Source organism: Myodes glareolus, chromosome 6 (genome assembly GCF_982192425.1).
Source record: "Myodes glareolus chromosome 6, mMyoGla1.1, whole genome shotgun sequence".
Classification (NCBI taxonomy): domain Eukaryota; kingdom Metazoa; phylum Chordata; class Mammalia; order Rodentia; family Cricetidae; genus Myodes; species Myodes glareolus.
In genome coordinates, this window is record NC_142031.1 from 68,942,277 (window position 1) to 68,963,389 (window position 21,113).

General features: G+C 51.5%; 1 protein-coding gene across 1 annotated transcript in view; it reads left to right on the top strand.

The window, feature by feature from the left end:
- Nucleotides 1–21,113, top strand: part of Klhl29 (kelch like family member 29) — a 297,008-nt gene that overhangs the window by 271,218 nt on the left and 4,677 nt on the right. Inside the window, exons 6-12 of the mRNA XM_048439662.3 lie at nt 1,179–1,317; nt 9,197–9,399; nt 10,598–10,857; nt 12,872–13,070; nt 13,212–13,394; nt 13,606–13,786; nt 20,789–20,982. Of these exons, the coding sequence (XP_048295619.1) occupies nt 1,179–1,317; nt 9,197–9,399; nt 10,598–10,857; nt 12,872–13,070; nt 13,212–13,394; nt 13,606–13,786; nt 20,789–20,982 (1,359 nt within the window). The remainder of the gene's footprint in view (nt 1–1,178; nt 1,318–9,196; nt 9,400–10,597; nt 10,858–12,871; nt 13,071–13,211; nt 13,395–13,605; nt 13,787–20,788; nt 20,983–21,113) is intronic.

Sequence of the window (21,113 nt, forward strand, 5' to 3'; positions counted from 1 at the left end):
GCGTGATAGTAAGGTGACGTTCCTGTCATTCCTGTCTGATGGCAGTCTAATCACCCTGACACAAAGGTCTAGGCCTCTGATATCCAGCTACCACATGCAAAAAAGAAGAGGGGTCCCAGATGCAGCCAGATGTGGTAGGGATAGTGAGAAATGATGTTACCCCAAAGCCCTAACTTCAACCAAGGGAAAAGTACGCCTTCATTAAATGGGCTGACTGGCAGGCTCTTCTCTCCTCCTCCCTTCTTGCCCTTGGGGTGGGTCTGGAAGAAAATGATGGCATCCCTAGGTCTGGAGCCCACAGGCCTGGATTCTGTCTGTGCCCGCCCAGGTGGCCAAGACTCCAGGCAAAGGTAGGTATGTACCCACTGGGGCAGGAAATACCCCTCTTCCATCCCAAGCCACTTCCGAAGGCCTGCAGGGGCTGCAAAGCAGCTTCCCATTGCCAAATGCACAGGCAAGGCTGGGCATCCAGGAAGACGAGCCCAGAAAAATGGGACAGATGCAGGGAAACACCCCACCCCACCTAACCCCATCCCTTGCTTGCTTGCTTACCCCAGAAGGCCCCAGAAGTGTGAGATGGAAGGAGGTGCTGGCCAAGCCCTTCTTGGGCCTTCTGTTCTCCGCTGCCCTTCCCAGGAGACTTGTTCCACGCCATGGCTTGACTGTCTAACAGAAGGGGTGCTGTTTTCACAGGGTTTGTGGGGTTCTGTTCCTCTGAGCCATGCCCAGCCCATCTTACATCACAATGCCATGCTTTACTTGCTACATTGGCACCATTGGCATTTGGAGACCTTATTCCATGGTTCTAGAATAGATTTTTTTTAAAGCTGTTTGTGGTAATGTATTTCCTGTTTCCAATTGTCAGTACGGGAATCTTTCCCCACTCTACTTCTTTCGATATCTGGGTTTAATTTTTTTTTAATCGTATTTGGATTGTTTTGTTTTGTTTTTGCTTTTTTAAGTTGTTACTCCCTTGGTTATGTAGCCCCTCCCAGTGGCTGCTTGTTTACGCATTGTTTGTGGCCTCTTTCAACTGTCAGTGCCCAGCCAGCCTTGCCAAGAAACAATATCAAGTATTTTCTATTTCTCTACTTCTTGAAAAGAAATTTTAACTGAAAATAAAAAAATCAAAACCTCTTAATGGGAACCTGGCCCTGTCTGTCTTCTCTATTCTGCAGACATGTTGAAGGAATTGAACCAGCAGCGCAGAGCGAAAGCGTTTACAGACCTGAAAATTGTTGTTGAAGGCAGAGAGTTTGAAGTCCACCAAAATGTTCTAGCTTCCTGCAGCTTGTATTTCAAGGACCTGATTCAAAGGTTTGCCTTCCTTCCAGCTGTGGTCGGGTCTGTTCCTTCGTAGGACGCTTTTGTGTCGCTTCTCTCCCCTCTCTTGCAGGTTCCTGAAGCGTGACTCCCTGTCACAGAGCCAGCAGCCATCTCTCCTCCCCTTCCCAGTGCCCACACACACGCACATGCACGCGCGCGCGCATACACACACACACACACACATGCGCACACGCGCGTGCACACACGCACGCCCATACACACGCACACGCACACACATGCAGCCTCAGAGCAGCCCTTGCTCCCACACACTGCCTCACTGGCCACCAGGAGCTAGCCCACAGTAGGCCACACACACACCCCACGTCCTGTGTTCTTAGCAGAGCAAAAGCCCTTCCTAAGACCAAGAGAACAATAGACTCCATGTGAAGGGATCATTCCACACTGCTCCATCCCTCAGGGTCCCCAGATCCATCATCACCATTGTTGATGGTGAACCTAATACCAGGAAAGCGTATAGAGCTGGCCATCCCCACTGAGGAACACCAGGCACCCCAGGGACTGCTCTTCCCCAGCCTGAGTCAGGGAGAAGAGCGTGTAGGCCGAGCCTTGTGCTTGATCCCTGGGCACTAAGTGCAGACCAGGTGTGTCCTAAACACGGTCTCTCAACCTTCAGCCTCAGCCCACCCTGGCCCCATCCGGCCATTTCTCATTTCTACCTGGATCGATGTGAATGGTGCCTGAGTATCTTTGGTTTTCCATTTTCTTGATTTAGAAAAAAAAATTGGTTTTTTGTTTTGTTTTGTTTTTTTGCTGTTTCATACCCTTGCAAAGATGTCAGGGCCACCTCCCAACTCCTTAGTGAGGGAGAGCAGCCGAGGGGCCAGCCCAGGGTAACGCTCACATTTCTCTCACCCATCAGCAGATTAATGCCGCTGCTCATTTTGCCTTGCAGCCTCTCCGGGGCGGACGCTGAGCCTGGACAGAGCTCAGAGTGGGAGGACAGGACCTCTGCTTGCTTCCCAATGCTGTGTTTGGACTTGCCAACTAACCCCAGAGCGACTGTGTTTTGTTTCAGGATGGCAGCTCCTTTCCTGTCCCTTGTGTCCTTTGGCGTAGCGCCAGGCCGCCGGGTGTGAGGTTCCACTCAGCCTCACTGGCCCTGTGCCACACAGGAGGGGCAGGCTCTGTGACTTCCCATTTCCTGGACAACTCCGTCTCCTGCCCCATGCTTAGGTTCCCTGTGTCTGAGGGCAAGGATTAGAGGCACAAGTCTGGGGGAAGAGGCATGTCCAGAGATTCCTTCAGCCCAGGAGCTCTTTCTATAGGAAGTTCTGCGAGGCAGTGGCAGGAACATTGCCAGATAATCTGGGATCTTGGTCCCTGATCCAAATGGGCTCCAGAATATGAGGTTAAAGTAGAGCAGTGACCCAGCCCTGGACTAGACCCATGTGGGGGAAGGAAGCCATTTAGTGCCTTTGAAGACACATCAAAGCCAAACTTCACCATACAATAGGAAAGAGGACCCCAGTAGGTGGGACCTTCTTGGACAGACAGAGGAGGAAGAAGACCCATCCAGATAAGGATAGGAACATAAGTAGATATGAACAGGTTGCTTCCCCAGAAGCAGATGTGAGCAGGCCCTGCCTTCCCTCTGACCTCCTGGGCTTGCTGTGAGGTGAGGAGAGGATGCCCAACTACCTCAGTAGCCCTGATGGGAAAGAGTGGGTTCATCTAAGCAGTTATTGGGAGAAAGAGAGCATCCTTAGGAGTCAGGAGACCTGGGTCCCACACTTGACTCTGACACTCAGCCTGTGACTCTGGTCCGGCCAGCCACACCCTCGCCCTCAGGTTCTATCAGCTGTAAACCTGAAGTTGGTCAAATGATGTTGAAGGTGACAGTCAGTGGATGGACAAGACCTGGCAAGGTTCTTCAAGTTTGAATGCCAAGACACGAGAGAAGAAGGTGTTCAGGCCGTAAAAGGGAAGAGAGCAGGTAGAGGCCAGTGTTGGGGTGAGCTGGGGAGGATGGCCAGGACAGTGCAGGACAGGCCGGGCTCTCCAGGCCTAAAGGGCACCCACGTAGTAGGTAGGCAGGCAGATGAATGTGCCCGAGTCATGGTTGTGGTCTGGGACCTCAGCATGCATGGAGTAACGAGAAACCGGGGCAGTATTTATTTGTTTCATTTTGAATTTCCTTTCTCTGTCCTGGCCACACAGTACATGTTGCCAGTCATGCTGATGGCTGCAAACAGAAGCTTATGAAGGAAGGAGGCAAGGTCTTCACAAAAAGATGTTATCTTTGTGAGCCACGTGGCCCCCACATTCTTTAAGGTCAGGGACCATGCCGTCACCATATTGTCCCAGTCCCCATCACATCCGTGACCCTCGAGCCTTAACATACAGTGGTTGGAACAGCCAGGACAAAGTGGGCCAGGGGCTCCTTTTCAGGGGCTGTTGTCTTATGAGTTGAGGAAGTAGGTACAATCTGTGTCTCAGAATGTTTATGGGTCAGTATTGACCTGCCCTGGCTGAGCTCTGTCAAAACAGGGACACCCCCGCCACCTTGCTATACCAGCACCTCAGACTTGGAAACTCAAGCAGGGTTCCTTTCCTCCACCAACCTAGGTCATGTGTCCACCACTCCATCCCCATTCTCAGTGTGACTGTCTTTCCTGGAGCCGTAAGAGGGACACATCGGAAATCTCATTCTTCTCTGCAAGCAGGCAGGGTCTCTCCTGGGCCAGAACCCTACCCAAAGTCTTCAGCATTGGCCAAAGCCTACCCAAGGTCCTCAACGATAGACAGTACATAGATCAGGGAAGGGAAGCATAAGCTTTGCATTAAGCCTGGACAGACAGACAGACACAAGCACACACGGGTGATACCCACACAGGGTATCACTGTGAGACTGAGCAGAAAAGCTGGGTCCGCCCAGTTTGGCCTCCCAGACGGCAGTCAGCAGTCGAGTCCCTTCCACCTCCGCTGCCTGACAGTCCCAGGGGCCTACCTTGCCCAGGCTCTTTCCTCACACGCTTCCATTAATGAGCTAGCTCCTTTAAGCCATCCTTCGCCACTTCCTTTTTGGACAAGATTGCCACCTGGTGACAAGAAGGTTTCCCGCTATGTTAGCTTGAGGCACTCATATGGTTAGGCTCCCCATTCTACAGATGGGGATCTTGAAGCCTCAGGCATTTAACTGACATAGAGAGATTGTCTGACAGAAACCCCTCTTACCCTCCATTCTCTAACCTAGAAAAGCCAACCATGCTTTCTGTTTGTAGGCAGAGTCTGTGAGGGAGGAAAGGGAAGCCTCAGAGCTGACACCGTGTGCAAGCAGGGGTGTGTGCAGTGTGCATGTGGTGTTGGGGACACTGGCCACAAAGCCTGCCAAGAAGGACAGAATTCTGCTTTAAGACAGATGCTTGTGTGCGGACCTGCAAGGGGACTGGGTCATCTAGGTGAGACCTGAAGGCCAAGGAGCCCTTGGACAGGAGGCCAGCATTAAGCCAAGGACAGAACGGAACCCACGGGCCTGCTATACCTGACCTTTAGTTGGCCAGCCGAGTTCCATAGGGTGTTCAGAGGTGACACCACCACCTTTGGACAATGAAGAGGGACAAAGGGCTGAGGTGCTGCCTTCAGGAGAAAAGCAGAGATAAAAAGTGAGGCACTACCTTCACATGATTGATTATCGGGGTGTTCATCCTGCCCTCATCAGCTCACATACGTGGGGGAAATCCAGCAGTAGCCCTTATGATTGAACTCCCAGGCCTGGCGCCACATCTCACCCCCTCGCCTGCATGGTCAACTCTGACTTTTCTTCTTTGTCCCATGGCAAAGTCCCTTCGTTTACCCTCTGGGCACAGAGAATCCTTTGGGATGCATAAGTGCCATAGAGACAGTAATCAAGGCCAGTCACTTCCACCTAATGGTTGTCTGGCTAGGCTACAGGCTCTGTCAGAGGGGACATGGCCGCCTTTCTTACAAGATGGCAGTGGTGTCTCCTGCCATCATTGGCACCTCCCAGCACGTCTCTAAGTCAAGGTGTGGGAGAAAATGCCCAGCACCTGAGAAAACCTGTTCCTCATCATACCAAAGAGGACAGAGACCTAAGCATGGCAGCTGAAGGCCCCACCTCACAACAAAGCCTAATGCACTATGTATGATATGTGAATTCTATTCTCTTTCGCATTGAACGAAAACAGTGAATTCACTGATTTGTCCTAACCTGATTTTTCACGACGCCTGATGCTAAGCTCTGAGCTTCTCCTTCCTTCTTCAGCCACGATGTGGGAAGCTAGAGTGGATACTGACTCGACCCACCGCACCAACTGACGTGGGGCTTTTCATGTGCCAGTGAAGAGACACCCCCTGTACCTCTTTCCCCAGGTGCCTGTCCCCTTTCTCATCTAGAATGCCCAGGTGTGCCTTGAAAACAAGGCAACAAGAAGAGAGACTGGCAGCTCTTGGGTGTCAGCAGGATGATGGAGAGCAGATCCATTGCCTTACCTCCTCTCAAAGAGTGGCCCAAGGCCTGCCAAAGTCCACAGGGCCCAGTGGGACTTGGGTATACACAAATACAGTACTCTGGAGCTAATGACATTGGGCGGGGGGCGGGGGGGAATCACATCAGAAGGACAGAGTGACAACTGTGTCCATCACCTGCCTACACCCGCCACTCACCATCGCCCTCCACTTCCGGGCAGTGCTCAATTCCAGTGTGCAGTGTCCAAACACCTGGCCATGCAGGCAGCTGAGGGAGGTGGCAACTTAGCCCGGAGGAGTTCTCTGCTAAGAGCATCCGATTGGTTGATGATAGGCATCTCTGATAAAGCCATAGTTCCAGCCCTGCTGAACAGCAACTGTACCTAGGAACCGAGACTCTCCCGGGCATCCCCACTTGGAAGAACGTAATTTTATGCTGGTCTAGTCTCCTGCTGAAACCCTCAGACAGTGTGTGGAACTCAGATAGGGCGCCACACTTCTGCCACCAACCCCCCGAGAATAAGAATCACAGACAGTGTTACCATAGTCTATTTCTGTGGTTCTGTACATCCTTGGACCATTGTGCCATGAACCCTCAGGAGCCAGCCACTCACTCTAGAACCAGCTTAGGGCAGAGGACAGAGCATTCTTCACACCTGTGACGGATGCAGCATTATAGCCGCGATTGGGCTTACGATCAGGTGAGGTGTCCCTAGGGGACCTCTTCTCGGGGTGTAGAGACCTAAGAAGTGCTAGGTAGAAGCCTACAATCATCTAAGGATTGGAAACAGTCATTGCCAGCCTTTGGTGGCCACTGTAGTTCTCTGAGCTACATATGAACAATAAATCCCACCTGTGTGCCAAGGGAGACATCCAAACTCTCATGCCTCCCCTAGACCTTTGTACCAGGCTACTAATAAAGACCTGTGTAGCCAAGTGTAAGGGGCTAAGCTTTTCTAGTCCTAGGAGCCTCAGGCACCCCCTTGTCAATCATTTGCCCAATGGAAACAGTCACAGTCATGCATTCTACAGCCAAGGTCCTCTCTGACTTAACTTCATTGCCACACCCTTCAGCCCCTGTACTTTCCCTCTCCTTCCTGGTACATCTCACAGTACAGGCAGCTCTAGCTCCCACACATTCTCCCAGGCTCAGCCTTGAGAAGCAGCAGGTCATTGCCAGCAGTGTGGCTGTACTAGTTGCCAGCAGTGTGGCTGAACTGTAAATGAAAATTCCGGCACTGCATCAGCCAGGGGCGTGTGTGTCTGCCTCTGTACCCCAAAGACCTACCTCGCCTCTTCACTGGGTGGAGCTCCTCTCTCTGAGGACTTGGGGGACACCCTGAGATGGCCATTGTTGGTGGCAGCAGAGAAAGGTATCTTGAGAAAAGACCCATGTTGACACCCATCAGCCCGGGCACACTGTGACCCAGAATGACTTCTACAGAGCCTGAGGAAGTCCAGAGGAAAGGCCAGGTCATTAGGGATGGACACAAAGGCAGTAAAGACTTGGAGCAAGAAGTTGACCAGATAGCCTCTGAGGCCTGAGATAGTCGGGATTTATGGTGTCTCTAGGGAGCACGTGAGAGCTATTTTTACACCTAACAAAGGCATCCAAGCTTGGGACTCCATCTCAACAGTAAAACACAGGTGTGTGGATTCCCTTTAGCATTGAGTACGCATGTGTGGGCTTAAAGGACCTCAGCCCAGACTCTCTGTGTGGTCATACTTTGCCCTCTCTCTTCCTAGGATTGCTCAGGACGTAGACATGCAAGGCCTTAGGCCCTCTGGTCACAAGAGTCATCTGTGGAAAAGGAACCCTAAACTCTGGCTCAACCTCAGGGTCCCAGAGTAATCTGCACACTGTAGGTTGTTTGGGGGGCTCTGAAGGCCTTAAATTTTCAAATTCTGGTGCTGAGAATGAAAGTAGAGTTGTGTAGAAGGATCTCCTGGGAAGGGGTTTCTCTAGCCTAGTCCAAGTCATGCTAAGCCTCAGCAGAACTTTAGGCCTCACCTACTTCCATCTTGTTTTCCAGAATAGGAGGCTGAGGGCTGGAGAGGCTCAGGATATCTGTCAGTGGCAAAGCAGGGTACCCAGGTCCCTTTGCTCCCAACTAATGCTCTGTCCTGTCCACTCACCCAGCAGCTGTCCCCGCCTCTGTGGCCAACCTGCTGTCTTACCAGGCATCGGTACGCCTCTACTGCCTGCCCTAGGTACACCCAAGGGACCAGTCTTAAGAGTCTTGGCCCCTGGCTTTTGCAGAAGTCAGTAGGTAGGCAACAGAGCTCACTGCCCTGCCACAGCCCCAGTCAGGCCAGGCTCAGTGAGGGATGCTGGGGTGGCGAAAGTAGCCAAGCAGGGGTGGTCAAGTCAATGGCCTCTGAGAAACCTGCCTCCTGACTTAACGCTCTGGGTGTTTTTTTGTTTTTGTTTTTCTTTTTCTTTTTGTTTTGTTTCTCCCGGCCTCACTTCTGTATCGGTTTACTCTCGCTTCATCGTATCTGTTTCCTTCCAGGTCCAGCTATAGGGAGCGGCTGCCAGGCCTTAGGAGCCTTTGCAATGGTCTTGTACTTCTGTAGACACCAGATATAAACATACTGATATATTTGTGTCCCTCCCCTGCTCCCCACCCCAGTTCACAAGCCCGATGCACACTCTACACGCAGGCCACTCTGACCTCTGACCCCGTGTTCCATGTGGCAGGAGGGCACCCCCGCCCCGGGCCAGGCCCCAGGTCATGGCTGCTGGCTGTCTGTGGCGGAAGTCCTTGGTTGTTTTCCTCTCCCCTCCCCAGCTCTAACCATTCTGTCCGTCTATCTCGTCTCGTCTTCAGTTTCAAAGCAATGTCATGAAGGGCTTCCCTTCCACACCTAAAAGGAAACAATATGTTTTTTGGAGAGGTTGGGGTCAGGGGGACTTCCTGGGCAGCCTTCCAAGGCCCTGGGTCTTCAAGACATGCTCAAAAGGACACCTCCTGATTGACTAGGAGGGCAGCCAATCAGGAGCCACTGAGCCTCAGCCGGAAGAGATTCTGCCCTGTGAGACAGTAGGTCCTGCTTGCCGGGGCATGCTGGTACCATTTGGTGTAGACACCAGGTCCAGCGGGTAGCTAAACCGTATTGTTTCCCTTTGGGGCTAGTCCTGGTCCTTGTCCCCATTCACGGCTCATGCTTTTTGATTTGCATCTTTTTTGCATGGACATGCCGAGTAGTGATAAGCAGGGCTTTCTGTTCTCTGGGGCGCCTCTGGTCAGACTTCTCTTTCAGATCCTGTGTCAGGTCATTAGGTTCAGGTGTGTCATTGCTGTGTCCTTTGAGTCCTAAGACGAAGGGCGTGACTGAGGTGCACAGGGAACTCTGGCCCTGTGAGGACGCGGCGGTGGCCGCAAGGGTGGCAGGTGAGGACACCCTGGTCTCTGTGCCTTAGGTCAGTGCAGGATGGCAGCCAGAGCAGCCGGGAGAAGCTGGAGCTGGTGCTCTCGAACCTGCAGGCTGACGTCCTGGAGTCACTGCTGGAATTCGTCTACACCGGTTCGCTGGTCATCGACTCAGCCAATGCCAAGACTCTGCTCGAGGCGGCCAGCAAGTTCCAATTTCACACCTTCTGCAAAGTCTGTGTGTCCTTCCTCGGTAAGCTGACCAGTGGGCCTTTGCATCCCGTAGAGGAAATGGGGCAGATGCATGAAAAATTCCAGCCAGCATGAATTGAGCAAGGAGGGCTGTGTGTCCCCAGATCATGCCAGAATATCTAGATTTCACCTGAGCATGTGGGTGGCTTGATGGAATGGCATGCACTGAAGGGGTCACTGTGGCTTTGCCAGAACCTGTGACCACTAGAATGTGTGGACAGCCTATGCAGGTCAGGTAGGGAACCTGACCGCTCTGCCCTGGCCCCTAAACCCTGAATGAATCAACTATGCACTCTATTTCCTTTTAATGTACTGGTTTCCCAGGCCACACAGATGCCTGGACAAGTCGGTGCATCTGATCTAACCCTTAGAAGCCCAGAATTGTTTTTGCAAGGCATGGATATTGGTGATGGGCTCATGACCTCCCAGACTTTCTGCCCAGAGCATGCTCTCTTTACAGCTTGGTGCTGCTTAGCTGCGCTGGGAATTGTGGAGTACAGGGAACAAGGACAGCATCATCAATAAAATAAAATAAAACAAGATAAAAATAAACAGAGCCTGGGTGTATATGCAGAAATTAAAGCTAGAGGTTGGGCGCACATCGGATCAGGACTGTTGGGTCCCAGAGGGTCAGGACTACAGTGACAGAATGAGGCACACCTCCTGTTCTAGCCTGAAAGATCCACTAGCCGGGTTTCAGAAGATCCAGCCACTGGACCCTAGATTCTAGATGGTGGACTAGGGGACTCTAAGGACCATGGGTGACAGTACACTGATATGTGAGGACTGTTGTTTACAAGGTTTAAAGATGTCTGTGACATCAAGCATGATGGTAGACACCGTAAGTATCAAAGTGGCCACTACCCACAGCCTAGGCCCAAATCCTGAAGCCTCGGTTCTCCCTCTACCATCAGGAAAGAAGCTCATAACATCCCTCACAGTTGTGGTTTTCCTGCTAGCATCCGCAGGGGTAGAACTAGGACCTGGGAGGTCCCCAGGAGTCAGGGCAGAGGAAATTTTGCAAACACCTCTGAGGTTTAGGGTCACAGGACGTAAGGTGCTGACAGCTATAGATGTTGGAGGCAGGGCCACAAGAAAATGGGCTGGGTTCAAAGGAAGATCCAGGGGGTGATGACGGGAGCAAGAGGTGGTCCTTCTAGGACTTTCGGATCAGTGACCGTTCACTCTGTCCACCCCAGAGAAGCAACTGACCGCCAGCAACTGCCTGGGCGTGCTGGCCATGGCTGAGGCCATGCAGTGCAGTGAGCTCTACCACATGGCCAAGGCCTTTGCGCTACAGATCTTCCCGGAGGTGGCCGCCCAAGAGGAGATCCTCAGCATCTCTAAGGATGACTTTATCGCCTACGTCTCCAATGACAGTCTCAACACCAAGGCCGAGGAGCTGGTCTATGAAACTGTCATCAAGTGGATCAAGAAGGACCCAGCAGCGCGGGCCCAGGTAGGCTTGCTCCACCCAGTCCCTGCAGGGCTGGGACCTGCTGCAAGGATGGAGGAAGGAGCAGGGGGCAGGGTTCCATGTCTCAACAGCAAGGATTGTGTAGAAGTCAAAAACAGTGATGAGCGGAAGAGAGTCTAGTACACACATACACACACATCCCCTTCCACACACAGAGTGGCAGGGAGGGGAAAGACGGGGTGGAAATGAGACTCAGGCTTCCAGAGGACTCTCAAGGACTTCCGCTCAGGGTCTCCAGGCCAAGGCAATATGGGGTCTGGACGGGCAAGTACCTGGGCTCTTCACAGAAAAGTGGGTGCCTGAGCAGGGTATGTGGGATCTCAGGAGGTCAGAGGACATACTCTGGCTACCAAATGTGTGTGAGCAATCATAAACCATTCTGGAAATGGGAAGCCAGTGCCTGTGTGACAGACGAGAACATGAGGCTACCAGAGGAGACAGGAAAACCAGAGTGATCATTCACAGGAGAAAGAGAGATACAACAGTATCCCCAGATAGTCATCCAGGTCTTGGAGCGCTCACAGGCCCATTCATACCTAGAAGGTCCCAACTGGAGGCCCCATGCAGAAGGGAAACACCACTGGTTATTGTAGTGAGGAGCCTGGAAGTCGGGTCAGCTGTTGGAAGCCTTGGAAGGACCAGATAATAAAACAATAAATGGAACAATGCTATAAACAGCTAGGACAGAGTCAGGGAAGTCAGACCCCAGAACACACTGAAGCCACCAAGTCCTGAGTCAGAAAGGCTGCCACATTTCATTGAACATAAAAAGGACACGGCCAGGTATGGTAACACATACCTGTAATCTCAGCACTTGGAGGAGGATTAGGGATTCAAAGCCAGACTTGACTACATAGTGAGCTTCAGCCTGGGTTACAGGAAACTCTGATCCAGAAAAAGGAAGGGAAGGAGAGGGGCAGGAAACAGGTTAGGGGAAGATTGGAGACAAGGATGAGAGCGATATAGATGGCTCCCTGCCCCATCTCAACCCCACCACTGAGTCCTTAGGGTCTGTGAGAAGTGGGTTCCTCATTTAATCAGGTTGGCAGGAAGCTGGTTTTTACAGAAAGGAACTAGAGTTGTCTAGATAATGACAGTAACTGCCCCAGTTCTCCTCAACCCTCAAATCCACATCCTCAGCCCAGAGTGTGGTATGAGCTCAGCCAGGCTCGCCCAGAGACCCTGGTCTCGCTGCTTCCCCATCTGCTATGTGCCGCATCCTTCCAAAAAGACCCTTTGCACCCAAGAATAAACCCCATGTAATCCTTCAAATGTCACACCCCTTTTCACTCTTCTGTGCCTCTGAATGTCCCCACAACTCTTCCATCTCAAACATCATCTGCCCCGTGACTCCTCTCCCACTTCCACAGCCCTAGTAGACTCCCATCAGAAGCAGGGTCTCATCAGCCTCCGTAGCTGCAGTAACAAGCTCAGCATAGGGTCTGCACTGGCCCCTAATTACTCCTGCCAGTCATCCGCCAGACCAAACAAAAGTGGGTGGAGTGGTGAGCCGTTTGCCTGTCGCGGGGAAGTTCACATCAGTGCAGGAAAAGCCTTGAGTGAGGGATAAGAGGGTCCAGAAGCCAAGATGAGACGCGGCGACACTCCTAAGGAGCTGTAGTACGCCGTGGTCACCTGACTGTCATCATCTAAGTGCTTCTGGGTCCTCCCACCTGGTTCCTGTCACACTCACACCTCTTTGCGATGCAAGGCTCCTCCTCTCCTGGCTTCAGCCGCCTGGCAGTATGGTGTGCAGTCATGATCCATGACATAGCTAGGGTGTGGTGATAAGAGGCTGAAGGGACAGAGAGACAGGCTGCTCCAGTGCCAGCTGCAGCCACCACACCTCCAGTTAGCCCTGCATGCCTCCCATTGTCCAATATGCCAGGCTGGGCAGTGTGCGCTTCTAAGACATGCCCACATGGGAAGTCCTTCTTCGTTCGACTCATAAGCGATGGCTTCCTCTAAGCAGAATCCGGCCTCTTCTCTCCCACAGTACGCAGCAGAGCTCCTAGCTGCCGTCCGCCTCCCATTCATCCACCCCAGCTATCTGCTCAATGTGGTGGACAACGAAGAGCTGATCAAGTCATCAGAAGCATGCCGGGACCTGGTCAATGAGGCTAAGCGCTACCACATGCTGCCCCACGCCCGGCAGGAGATGCAGACACCCCGAACCCGGCCCCGCCTCTCTGCAGGTATCAAGGGACATGCCCAAATCCCCAAATTGCAGATGCCATAGAACCACCTGTCTCCAGGTGGTCCCCCACATAAGAGCCAGGCACAGCTACTGACGAAGTAAGGGTGTGTCCCAAGGATGCCCATCCGTGTCCCTACAGGTGTGGCCGAGGTCATCGTTTTGGTTGGGGGCCGTCAGATGGTGGGGATGACCCAGCGCTCACTGGTGGCTGTCACCTGTTGGAATCCACAGAACAACAAATGGTACCCCTTGGCTTCTCTGCCTTTCTATGACCGAGAGTTCTTCAGTGTAGTGAGTGCTGGGGACAACATCTACCTCTCAGGTGAGGCTCCCAAAGGCTGGGTGGGAAGTGGGATGGATTTTCCCAAGGGACCTCTGCCTCCTACACAGAGGGCTGAGGAAGGTCAAGGCCCCAGATGGCTGTCTGGCTTGCAGATAAAGCCTCCTGGTTCTGTCCCTGGAGCAGAGCAACCTGTCCTCAAGCCCCTCCTCAGCTCCCCCATCTGATCTTTGTACCCCCATTCTGTCCACAGGTGGTATGGAATCAGGGGTGACGCTGGCTGATGTCTGGTGCTACATGTCCCTGTTGGACAACTGGAACCTGGTCTCCAGAATGACCGTCCCTCGCTGTCGCCACAATAGTCTAGTCTACGATGGGAAGATTTACACTCTCGGGGGACTTGGCGTGGCAGGCAACGTGGACCATGTGGAGAGGTAAGGCAACCACAGTCCCTGAGCTGGCATCTCTTGATATCACTGAACACTAAGATCACATCACTAAGTCCGGCACCTCCTTGATACCAATGGTCTACTGACTGGCCCATTCCAAGCTCTTCATGCATAATAAAAGGAAGCGAACACAAGATGTGACCTCAGGAGTCACCAAAGAGAGACATTCTTGTTAACATCCATTCAGGTGTGACCCAAGGTGTGACCCAAGGTCCGATCATGGAAGGAGCTGAGTGAACTTGGTTAGGGGTGCACAGTAGATTGCAAGTACCAGCCCAGAGACATAAGAGGATTCAGGAGAAAAGCTGGCATCGATGTCCCAAGGATGGGCCACGCCAGTGGTTGTGCCACTTTGTCCTGCCAAGTGAAGGTTGCAAGCATCCCTTCCTGCATCCCACACATGGCAGGTGAATTGGACTATAGTAACACAGGGAAGCGACACCACCCACCAACTAAACAATGTAGGTGCAATCTAGCCAGGCCTCTAGAATTCTCCAGAGGAAAACTATGAGCCCACCAGCTCCAGATTCCAGGTTAGTCTGCCGTTTCTTCCAAGTCCCAGGCTGCTGTCTCCCTACCTCCACCCTAGCCTGGCTATTGAGGATGTGGTGTAAGTCAGGCCTATGCCTGAGGGCCAGAGGCTGGAGGGAGAACTGCCCTAGGGGAACATGCCAAGATCCTCCCAGCCACAAGATTGCTCTTAGAGCGAACGGGCGGGTCACCTTGAGAAAGACACTAGGGCTGGAGAGGTAGCTCAGCTATTAAGAGCACTGATGCTGATTCAATTCCCAGCACCCACATGGCAGCTCACAGCCGCCTGTAATTCCAGTTTCAGGGGACCCAACACCCCTACACAGACATACACACCAATGTACATAAAATAAATTATTAAAAAGAAAAGAAAAAAAGAGAGGAGGATGCTCAGGACCTGTGGGAGAGGACCATTAGTTAGCGCAGGAAGATCTACTGGTCATAGCTTCTCCGCTCTTTCCCCTGCCCTGGCCCACACCATTAGCAGCTGCCAGAAAGCATACTTTGCAGTGTGACATCCTTTCTGCCTGTGAAGCCACACATACCCCTCAATTTGAATCCCCCCCCAAATCCCATGGCTAATTGGGTACTTGATAAATGTTCCAGGAAAGACGGTCTCAGAGTGAGACAGGGCTTTTAAGTCCCCCAAGTGGATCCAGAGAGGGCTTGGTAACAACATTTAATTGTCATATTGATTTGATGATAATGGGAAATTCCCAGGTGATTATGAGCATATTAATATTGTGCTTGGACTCAGACCAGCCCTAACACTGGGGGGTCTTCGACAAAAACCTGCTGCATGTCCAGGTGTACCCCTAAGCTCCCCCAGAAGCATCAGCTTCCAGTCATTTGTCAGCCAATAATAAACATGAGCAAGAAGACGTTTTCTGTGTAGGAGTCCGCGGAGCTGGATGGCATCCTGCTTTGCTCTGTCAGCTATTTTTAATCTCCTAAAACGCTGATTACTCATTTTGCAAAGTTCTACTTGTTGATAAATACGGGGATTTGTTGAGAGATCAAGCGCCTTGACGGAGGGAGAGAGACAAGCTCTGGTCCTCTTGCTTTCCTTGGGCCCTGAAGCGGTTCTCCGAGGTCCCACGGAGCTGCCTGTACTGGACTTTCCCAAGGGACTCAGACTTCCAGATGGCTGGAAAAGAAATGTCAGCTCCAGGCACCAGAGACTGAGTCCACCCCTAGAAGGCCCATTGGATGCAAGAGCAGCCGGGGATCACAGAGGGGCCTGAGAGACCCAGAGTTCTCCCTTGGCCCATGAAGATCTGTCATCTGTGCTTGTAGCATGAGAGAAAGACTGGAAGACCCCTAGGCGGTGCCCATGCAAGGGAATGGAGCACCCAGTAGGGAAGAGGCACCCAGCAGCTACCCAAGGAACAGGCCCCTTTGACTAAGTCAGTCTCTGCGCCACGTGGCAGAAGTGATGACAGTTCAGGGTGACAGGAAGGTCAGTGGAATGGGGACAGACACGAGGGTGCTTTGTTCCACAGTAAGCCCTAATGGTACAGATTGCTATTATATTGATAATGAACGAGATATATGGTGTATTATAATTATATTACATTACTGTGTTACAGGAATAGAGTGAGATTACATAATTATAGATTAAAACAACAGCACCATAGACAAACCTGTATTATATCATTATATAAATAACCGGGTCTAATATTTTACAGCAATGTATTGCAGGAGCTGTGGTTACTGCATAAATGATAGTGGAACACCTCACTCGGCTAGGTCATTTGCATGTCATTAGCATATCCTTCTCAAGCAGGAAGCTGACAGATTGAGCTGACTGGAGGGCTCATGGCTTGGCAATCAGCCACCTGGAATAACAAACTCTCAGGAAATTTGTGTTTGGCAGAATGTGTCATTATGCCGAAAGACTGAAGACTAACAACCACATAATCTTTCTCATCCCCCAGCCCTTTCTGTGGGAGCTCTTTGGCTAGCTGCCATATTGGCTTAAACAGATATCTGAACTCTGACCCTGCCCCCAAAAGACACTTCATTACCTATTAGATGTACATCATCCATCTACGACGGAATGGCAGCAGCCCTTGCTGCCCCATAAGAGACTTCGGCTTCTTCTTACATTCAAGTCCAGAAGTGGATGTCACTTGGCTGTCCCCTCCCGACACACCCAAGAACCAGAGACACAGTGCACACAAGACCCTCCTCCTAGAGGGCCCACCTCTGAGCTTATGATGGCTCTTGTCCAAAAGAGGCTCACAGGGGGAACATGGGAACCGTGTATGGATCATGACCATGTGCTGATCAAAATCCCCGGTGTCCCAGTGAGCAAACTCGGGCCCATGCTTTGGGTGCAGACACACACAGAGCAGAGAGAAGTCTGGGGAACCACAGATGTCCCCTACCAGCAGGTCTACAGTAAGTGTCGGGACAGCTACAGACAGGCAGGCAGGAACCTTGAGGGCAGCTAGGTCATTGGAACACTGAACAGAAATGCAGATGCGTAGGTTGTTGGAACTTGTCCTCCCAAAGCAAGCCTCAAGAGCAGCAGCTCCTTGGCCAGGTCGCTCAGCTCCGGTTCTGTCCCTGCCTCCTTTCTCTCACGCGTCTTGACCTCTCCACCCTTTCACCTTGCTGCTTCATCCTGCACTTCATATGAAGCAGATCCATTCAGCCCCACTCTCTCCCTTCTTCCCTCTCTCTCTGGGGCTGGAAAATTCTAGCATCCTACAGTGGTCCTACTACACACTCAAGCCTCTAGCCAGCCCTACACGCTGCAAGGCACCCTTGGAAATGTCCTAATCAGCCATTTCCTCTCAAAAGCAAGGGCTCTCTCTTCTCCCTCTCCACAAAGCCCAGATGCTACACACAGGCTCCCTGACTGCTTTTGGCCACCCCACCTCCTGCTTATCAGAGTAAATGGGGCCATGGTTTGAGAACTCAGATGTTCTGGAGGTATAGTATTTGCTTAGAATGCAGGTAGCCCTAAGTTTGATTCCCAGTGCTACATAAAGTAGGCATCATTGTCAACCTTTGTAAGGGTGGCACTGGGGAGATCTCAGAGGTTACGCTCATCCTTGGTAATTTAGGAAGTACCAGATTAGTCTAGAATTCGTGTATCCATCTCTCGAGGAAAGCAAACACCCTTCATGTCGCTTCGATAATCCCAGCAATGTGCCTGCAGCTGTACCATCCTCGAGTTCCACTTGCAGGTCTCCTGCTCACGAGCACACAACTCCTTTTGCTTTAATTAGCATCTACTATACCTGCCAGAAACCTTATGAGACCCAGGGACCTTCAGTTCTTCCTTGTCTCCTTCAAGGACAAATAACAGATCCCCAGGGGGTTAGGGAGAGTTCGGGACTCTTCAGAGTTTCCTGTGATCCCCAGCTCCTCTCTCTCTCTCTCTCTGTCTCTCTCTCTCTCTCTCTGTCTCTCTCTCTCTCTCTCTCTCTCTCTCTCTCTCTCTCTGTCTGTCTGTCTCTCTCTCTCTCTCTCTCTCTCTCTCGGTGTATTGTGTGTCTGTGTGTGTCTTTCCCTTTCCCCTCTTTGTCTTCCTCCCTCCCTCCTTTCTTTCCTCCCTCCCTCCATCTCTCTCTCTCCCTTTCCCCCTCTTCCTCTCTTTCAATAGAATCTGTGTTACCCAGGCTGGCTTTGAACTCCCAGGTCAACATCTGAATGCTGACACACAGTTGTGCCCCAGCCTCTCTTGCTTATACTGCAAAGTCCCCTCGGTACTACAGGGGACTAGTTCCAGGATGCCTATAGACCCCCATCTGCAGTGCTCAAATCTTCATATAAAATGACACAGTAGCTACATACAAATACCTGTGCACAGCCTACTGCAGACTCTAGATGGGTACTTCAAATCACTTCACACACTTATAACACCTCATACAATGTAAGTGCTATGTAAAGAGCTGTTATACTGTATTGCTTTTGGAAATAATAGAAAATCTGTTAATGTTCAACACAGATACAGTTTTTTTCAGCTATTTCCTATGCGCAAGTGACTGCATCTGTGGATGCAGAATGCACAGATTTGGAGTCTGGCTGTTTAGGTAACTTTTGCTTATTCACTTGGGCTTTATCCTAGCTACACAACAATGTACTTCACGCCGCCCACCCCCACCCACCACATGCATGTGCGTGCGTACACTGCATAAAAACCAAACTAGTGTTGTGCCAGAGTTCATTTCACTGGGCTCAGGAGAAGCAACTGATGACATCTGGAAAACTGTGCAACCCAGTTATCATTAAAAGTTAGAATTAACACTCAGATAATCCATCACTTCCTGACTAGTCACCATATTTTCCTGCTCTCTTCTTGAGGTTTTACACGGCTGTCGGAGCTGCGAGTGGGGAGAGCAGAGACCACAGCTCACAGGGTTTTCTCCTGGGACTCCTATGTCCCGCTGATAGGGTCAGGCAGGTGGAAGGCGTTGCATTCCAGAAAACAGCAGGTGGTACCAGGATGTTTTTCTCACCGAGGTGGCCTGTAAATGCTGATGGGCATTCTATTAACAAACCCCCTCAGGATTGCATGTTCCTTTCTAAGTACCCCCACCTCTGCCATCTCCATGGCTCCGTTTCCTCAGGGAGACATCTGTGTCTGCTGTCTCTGTCTCCAGTGTACTGCCCCATCTCGCTCTGACACAGAATGCCTTGTGTACATCTCGTTTCACCTATAGTGCCAACGACCTCAAGAATACCGTGACTTGCTGAACCCCACTGTCCACACTTGAGGCCCTTTGTCTATAGCATAGTGGCTGGCTGGTGACCCTATGCTGACTGCCCCAAAAGAGGGCTTTTTTCCACCCTTCCCAGTCAGCCCTCTGCCTCAGGACTCACCTCACCCATGCCCAGTCCCTCACACTCACCATCCCTTGACCCATTACTAACTTCTCATCAAGCTTCCTGAGGGTGATTGGTCTAACTGGTCTCCATGAGTCTGGCCTCCTGCCTGAAGTATCTTCCCTGCCCTGCAGCCACAGTGGTCTCTAACCTGTTCTGATTGCGTTGTTTCCCTGCGTACGCCTTCAGGGCCTGCCCACTGCTCCCTACACAAAGTTCGAGTCCCTAAGCATGGCACACACAATGCCTTCTAATGTACCCTACCTCCAGCCACTATGGACTACTCCAGATGTCCCTCAAATACCCCTGTGCCCACATTTATCCCTTCACCTTCAATTAACTTCCTGTATTAGGGTTTCTTTTGCTGTCAAGAGACACCATGACTTCAGCAACACTTCTAAAGGAAAACCTTTAATTGGGATGGCTCACTTACAGTTCAGAGGTTCAGTCCATTATTATATGGCAGGAAGCAAGGCAGTGTGCAGGGAGACCTGGTGCTGGAGAAGGAGCTGAGAGTTCTTACATCTTGACTCACAGGCAATAGGACATGGTCTAAGACGCTAGATGTGGCTAGAGCGTATATGAGACCTCAGAACTTGCCTCCACAGTGACACACTTCCTCCAACAAAGTCACACCTCCTAATAGTGCTACTCCCTTTGGGGGTCATTTGCTTCCCAGCCACCACACTTTCTGAGCCCGTTTGCACCTGCCCAACCTCTGCCCTATAGTATTGAGGAGCGGCAGGCTGTGCTCCCGGCTGCCGGACTAGCTTACACTCAAAATAATTACATGGAAACTGTATTCATTTAAACACTGCCTGGCCCATTAGCTCTAGCCTCTTATTGGCTAACTCTCACATCTTGATTCAACCCCTTTCTAATAATCTGTATGTCACCACGAGCTTGTGGCTTACCAGGAAGATTCAGCATCTCTGACCTGACAGCTTCATGGCAGTGGCTCTCTGTCTCTGCCTCCTTTCTCCCAGCATTCTGTTCTGTCTACTCTGCCTATCTAAGTTTCTGCCCTATCAAAAGGCCAAGGCAGTTTTATTTATTCAACCAATAAAAGCAACACATAGAAAGAAGATCCTCCTACACCACTTCTCAACATTGATAGCTCATTCACCCTGCCAGACCCAGCCTGGAGCCACTCTCCAGAAAGGCTTAGCCTCACTTGTGAAAAAGTGGGGTGTCCTGCTGTGTGCATGTAGACCCCCTCATCATCATGCCACATCAACTTTTGTAATCATCGGGTTTTGTGTGTTTGATATAGCTGTTCTCCCCACTGGGCCAGCAGCTCTTTGAAGACAGAAATGGTCTCTCCCAGTAGATTCTGGGTGCACTATCACCACGGAGATGCTTACTATGTAAGCAAGGGCAGGATCTACACAGAGGTTGGACACACAACAGAAGGCCCCACCGCAGCTTGTTTGGAGCAATGCCTGGAAGTGACCCAAACCTGGGTCCCCATCTGTGGGCTTAGGCTATGCCAGTGATGCCGAAGGGAGAAAGCAGATGCTGAATTTCCCCGACTGCTGCTGTCCTGGACCGTGGCATGCCTTGCACGCGGACTATCTCTTTCTCCTCACATGGACTATCTCTTTCTCCTCTTCACAGGTATGACACTATCACTAACCAATGGGAGGCAGTAGCCCCTCTGCCCAAGGCAGTACATTCAGCAGCAGCCACTGTGTGCGGTGGCAAGGTCTACGTGTTCGGTGGAGTCAATGAGGCAGGCCGAGCCGCGGGTGTGCTTCAGTCCTATGTGCCACAGACCAACACGTGGAGCTTCATTGAGTCCCCAATGATAGGTAAGAATCTGGTACCTCCTCAGTCCCGGCCAGTGGGGTCCCCACAGCCTCCCATCCCACATCCCAGATAGAATCAGGCTCAGCCCAAAGAGTCCATAGGGCCAGGTCTAACGGTGGGTAGCAGGTAGTCC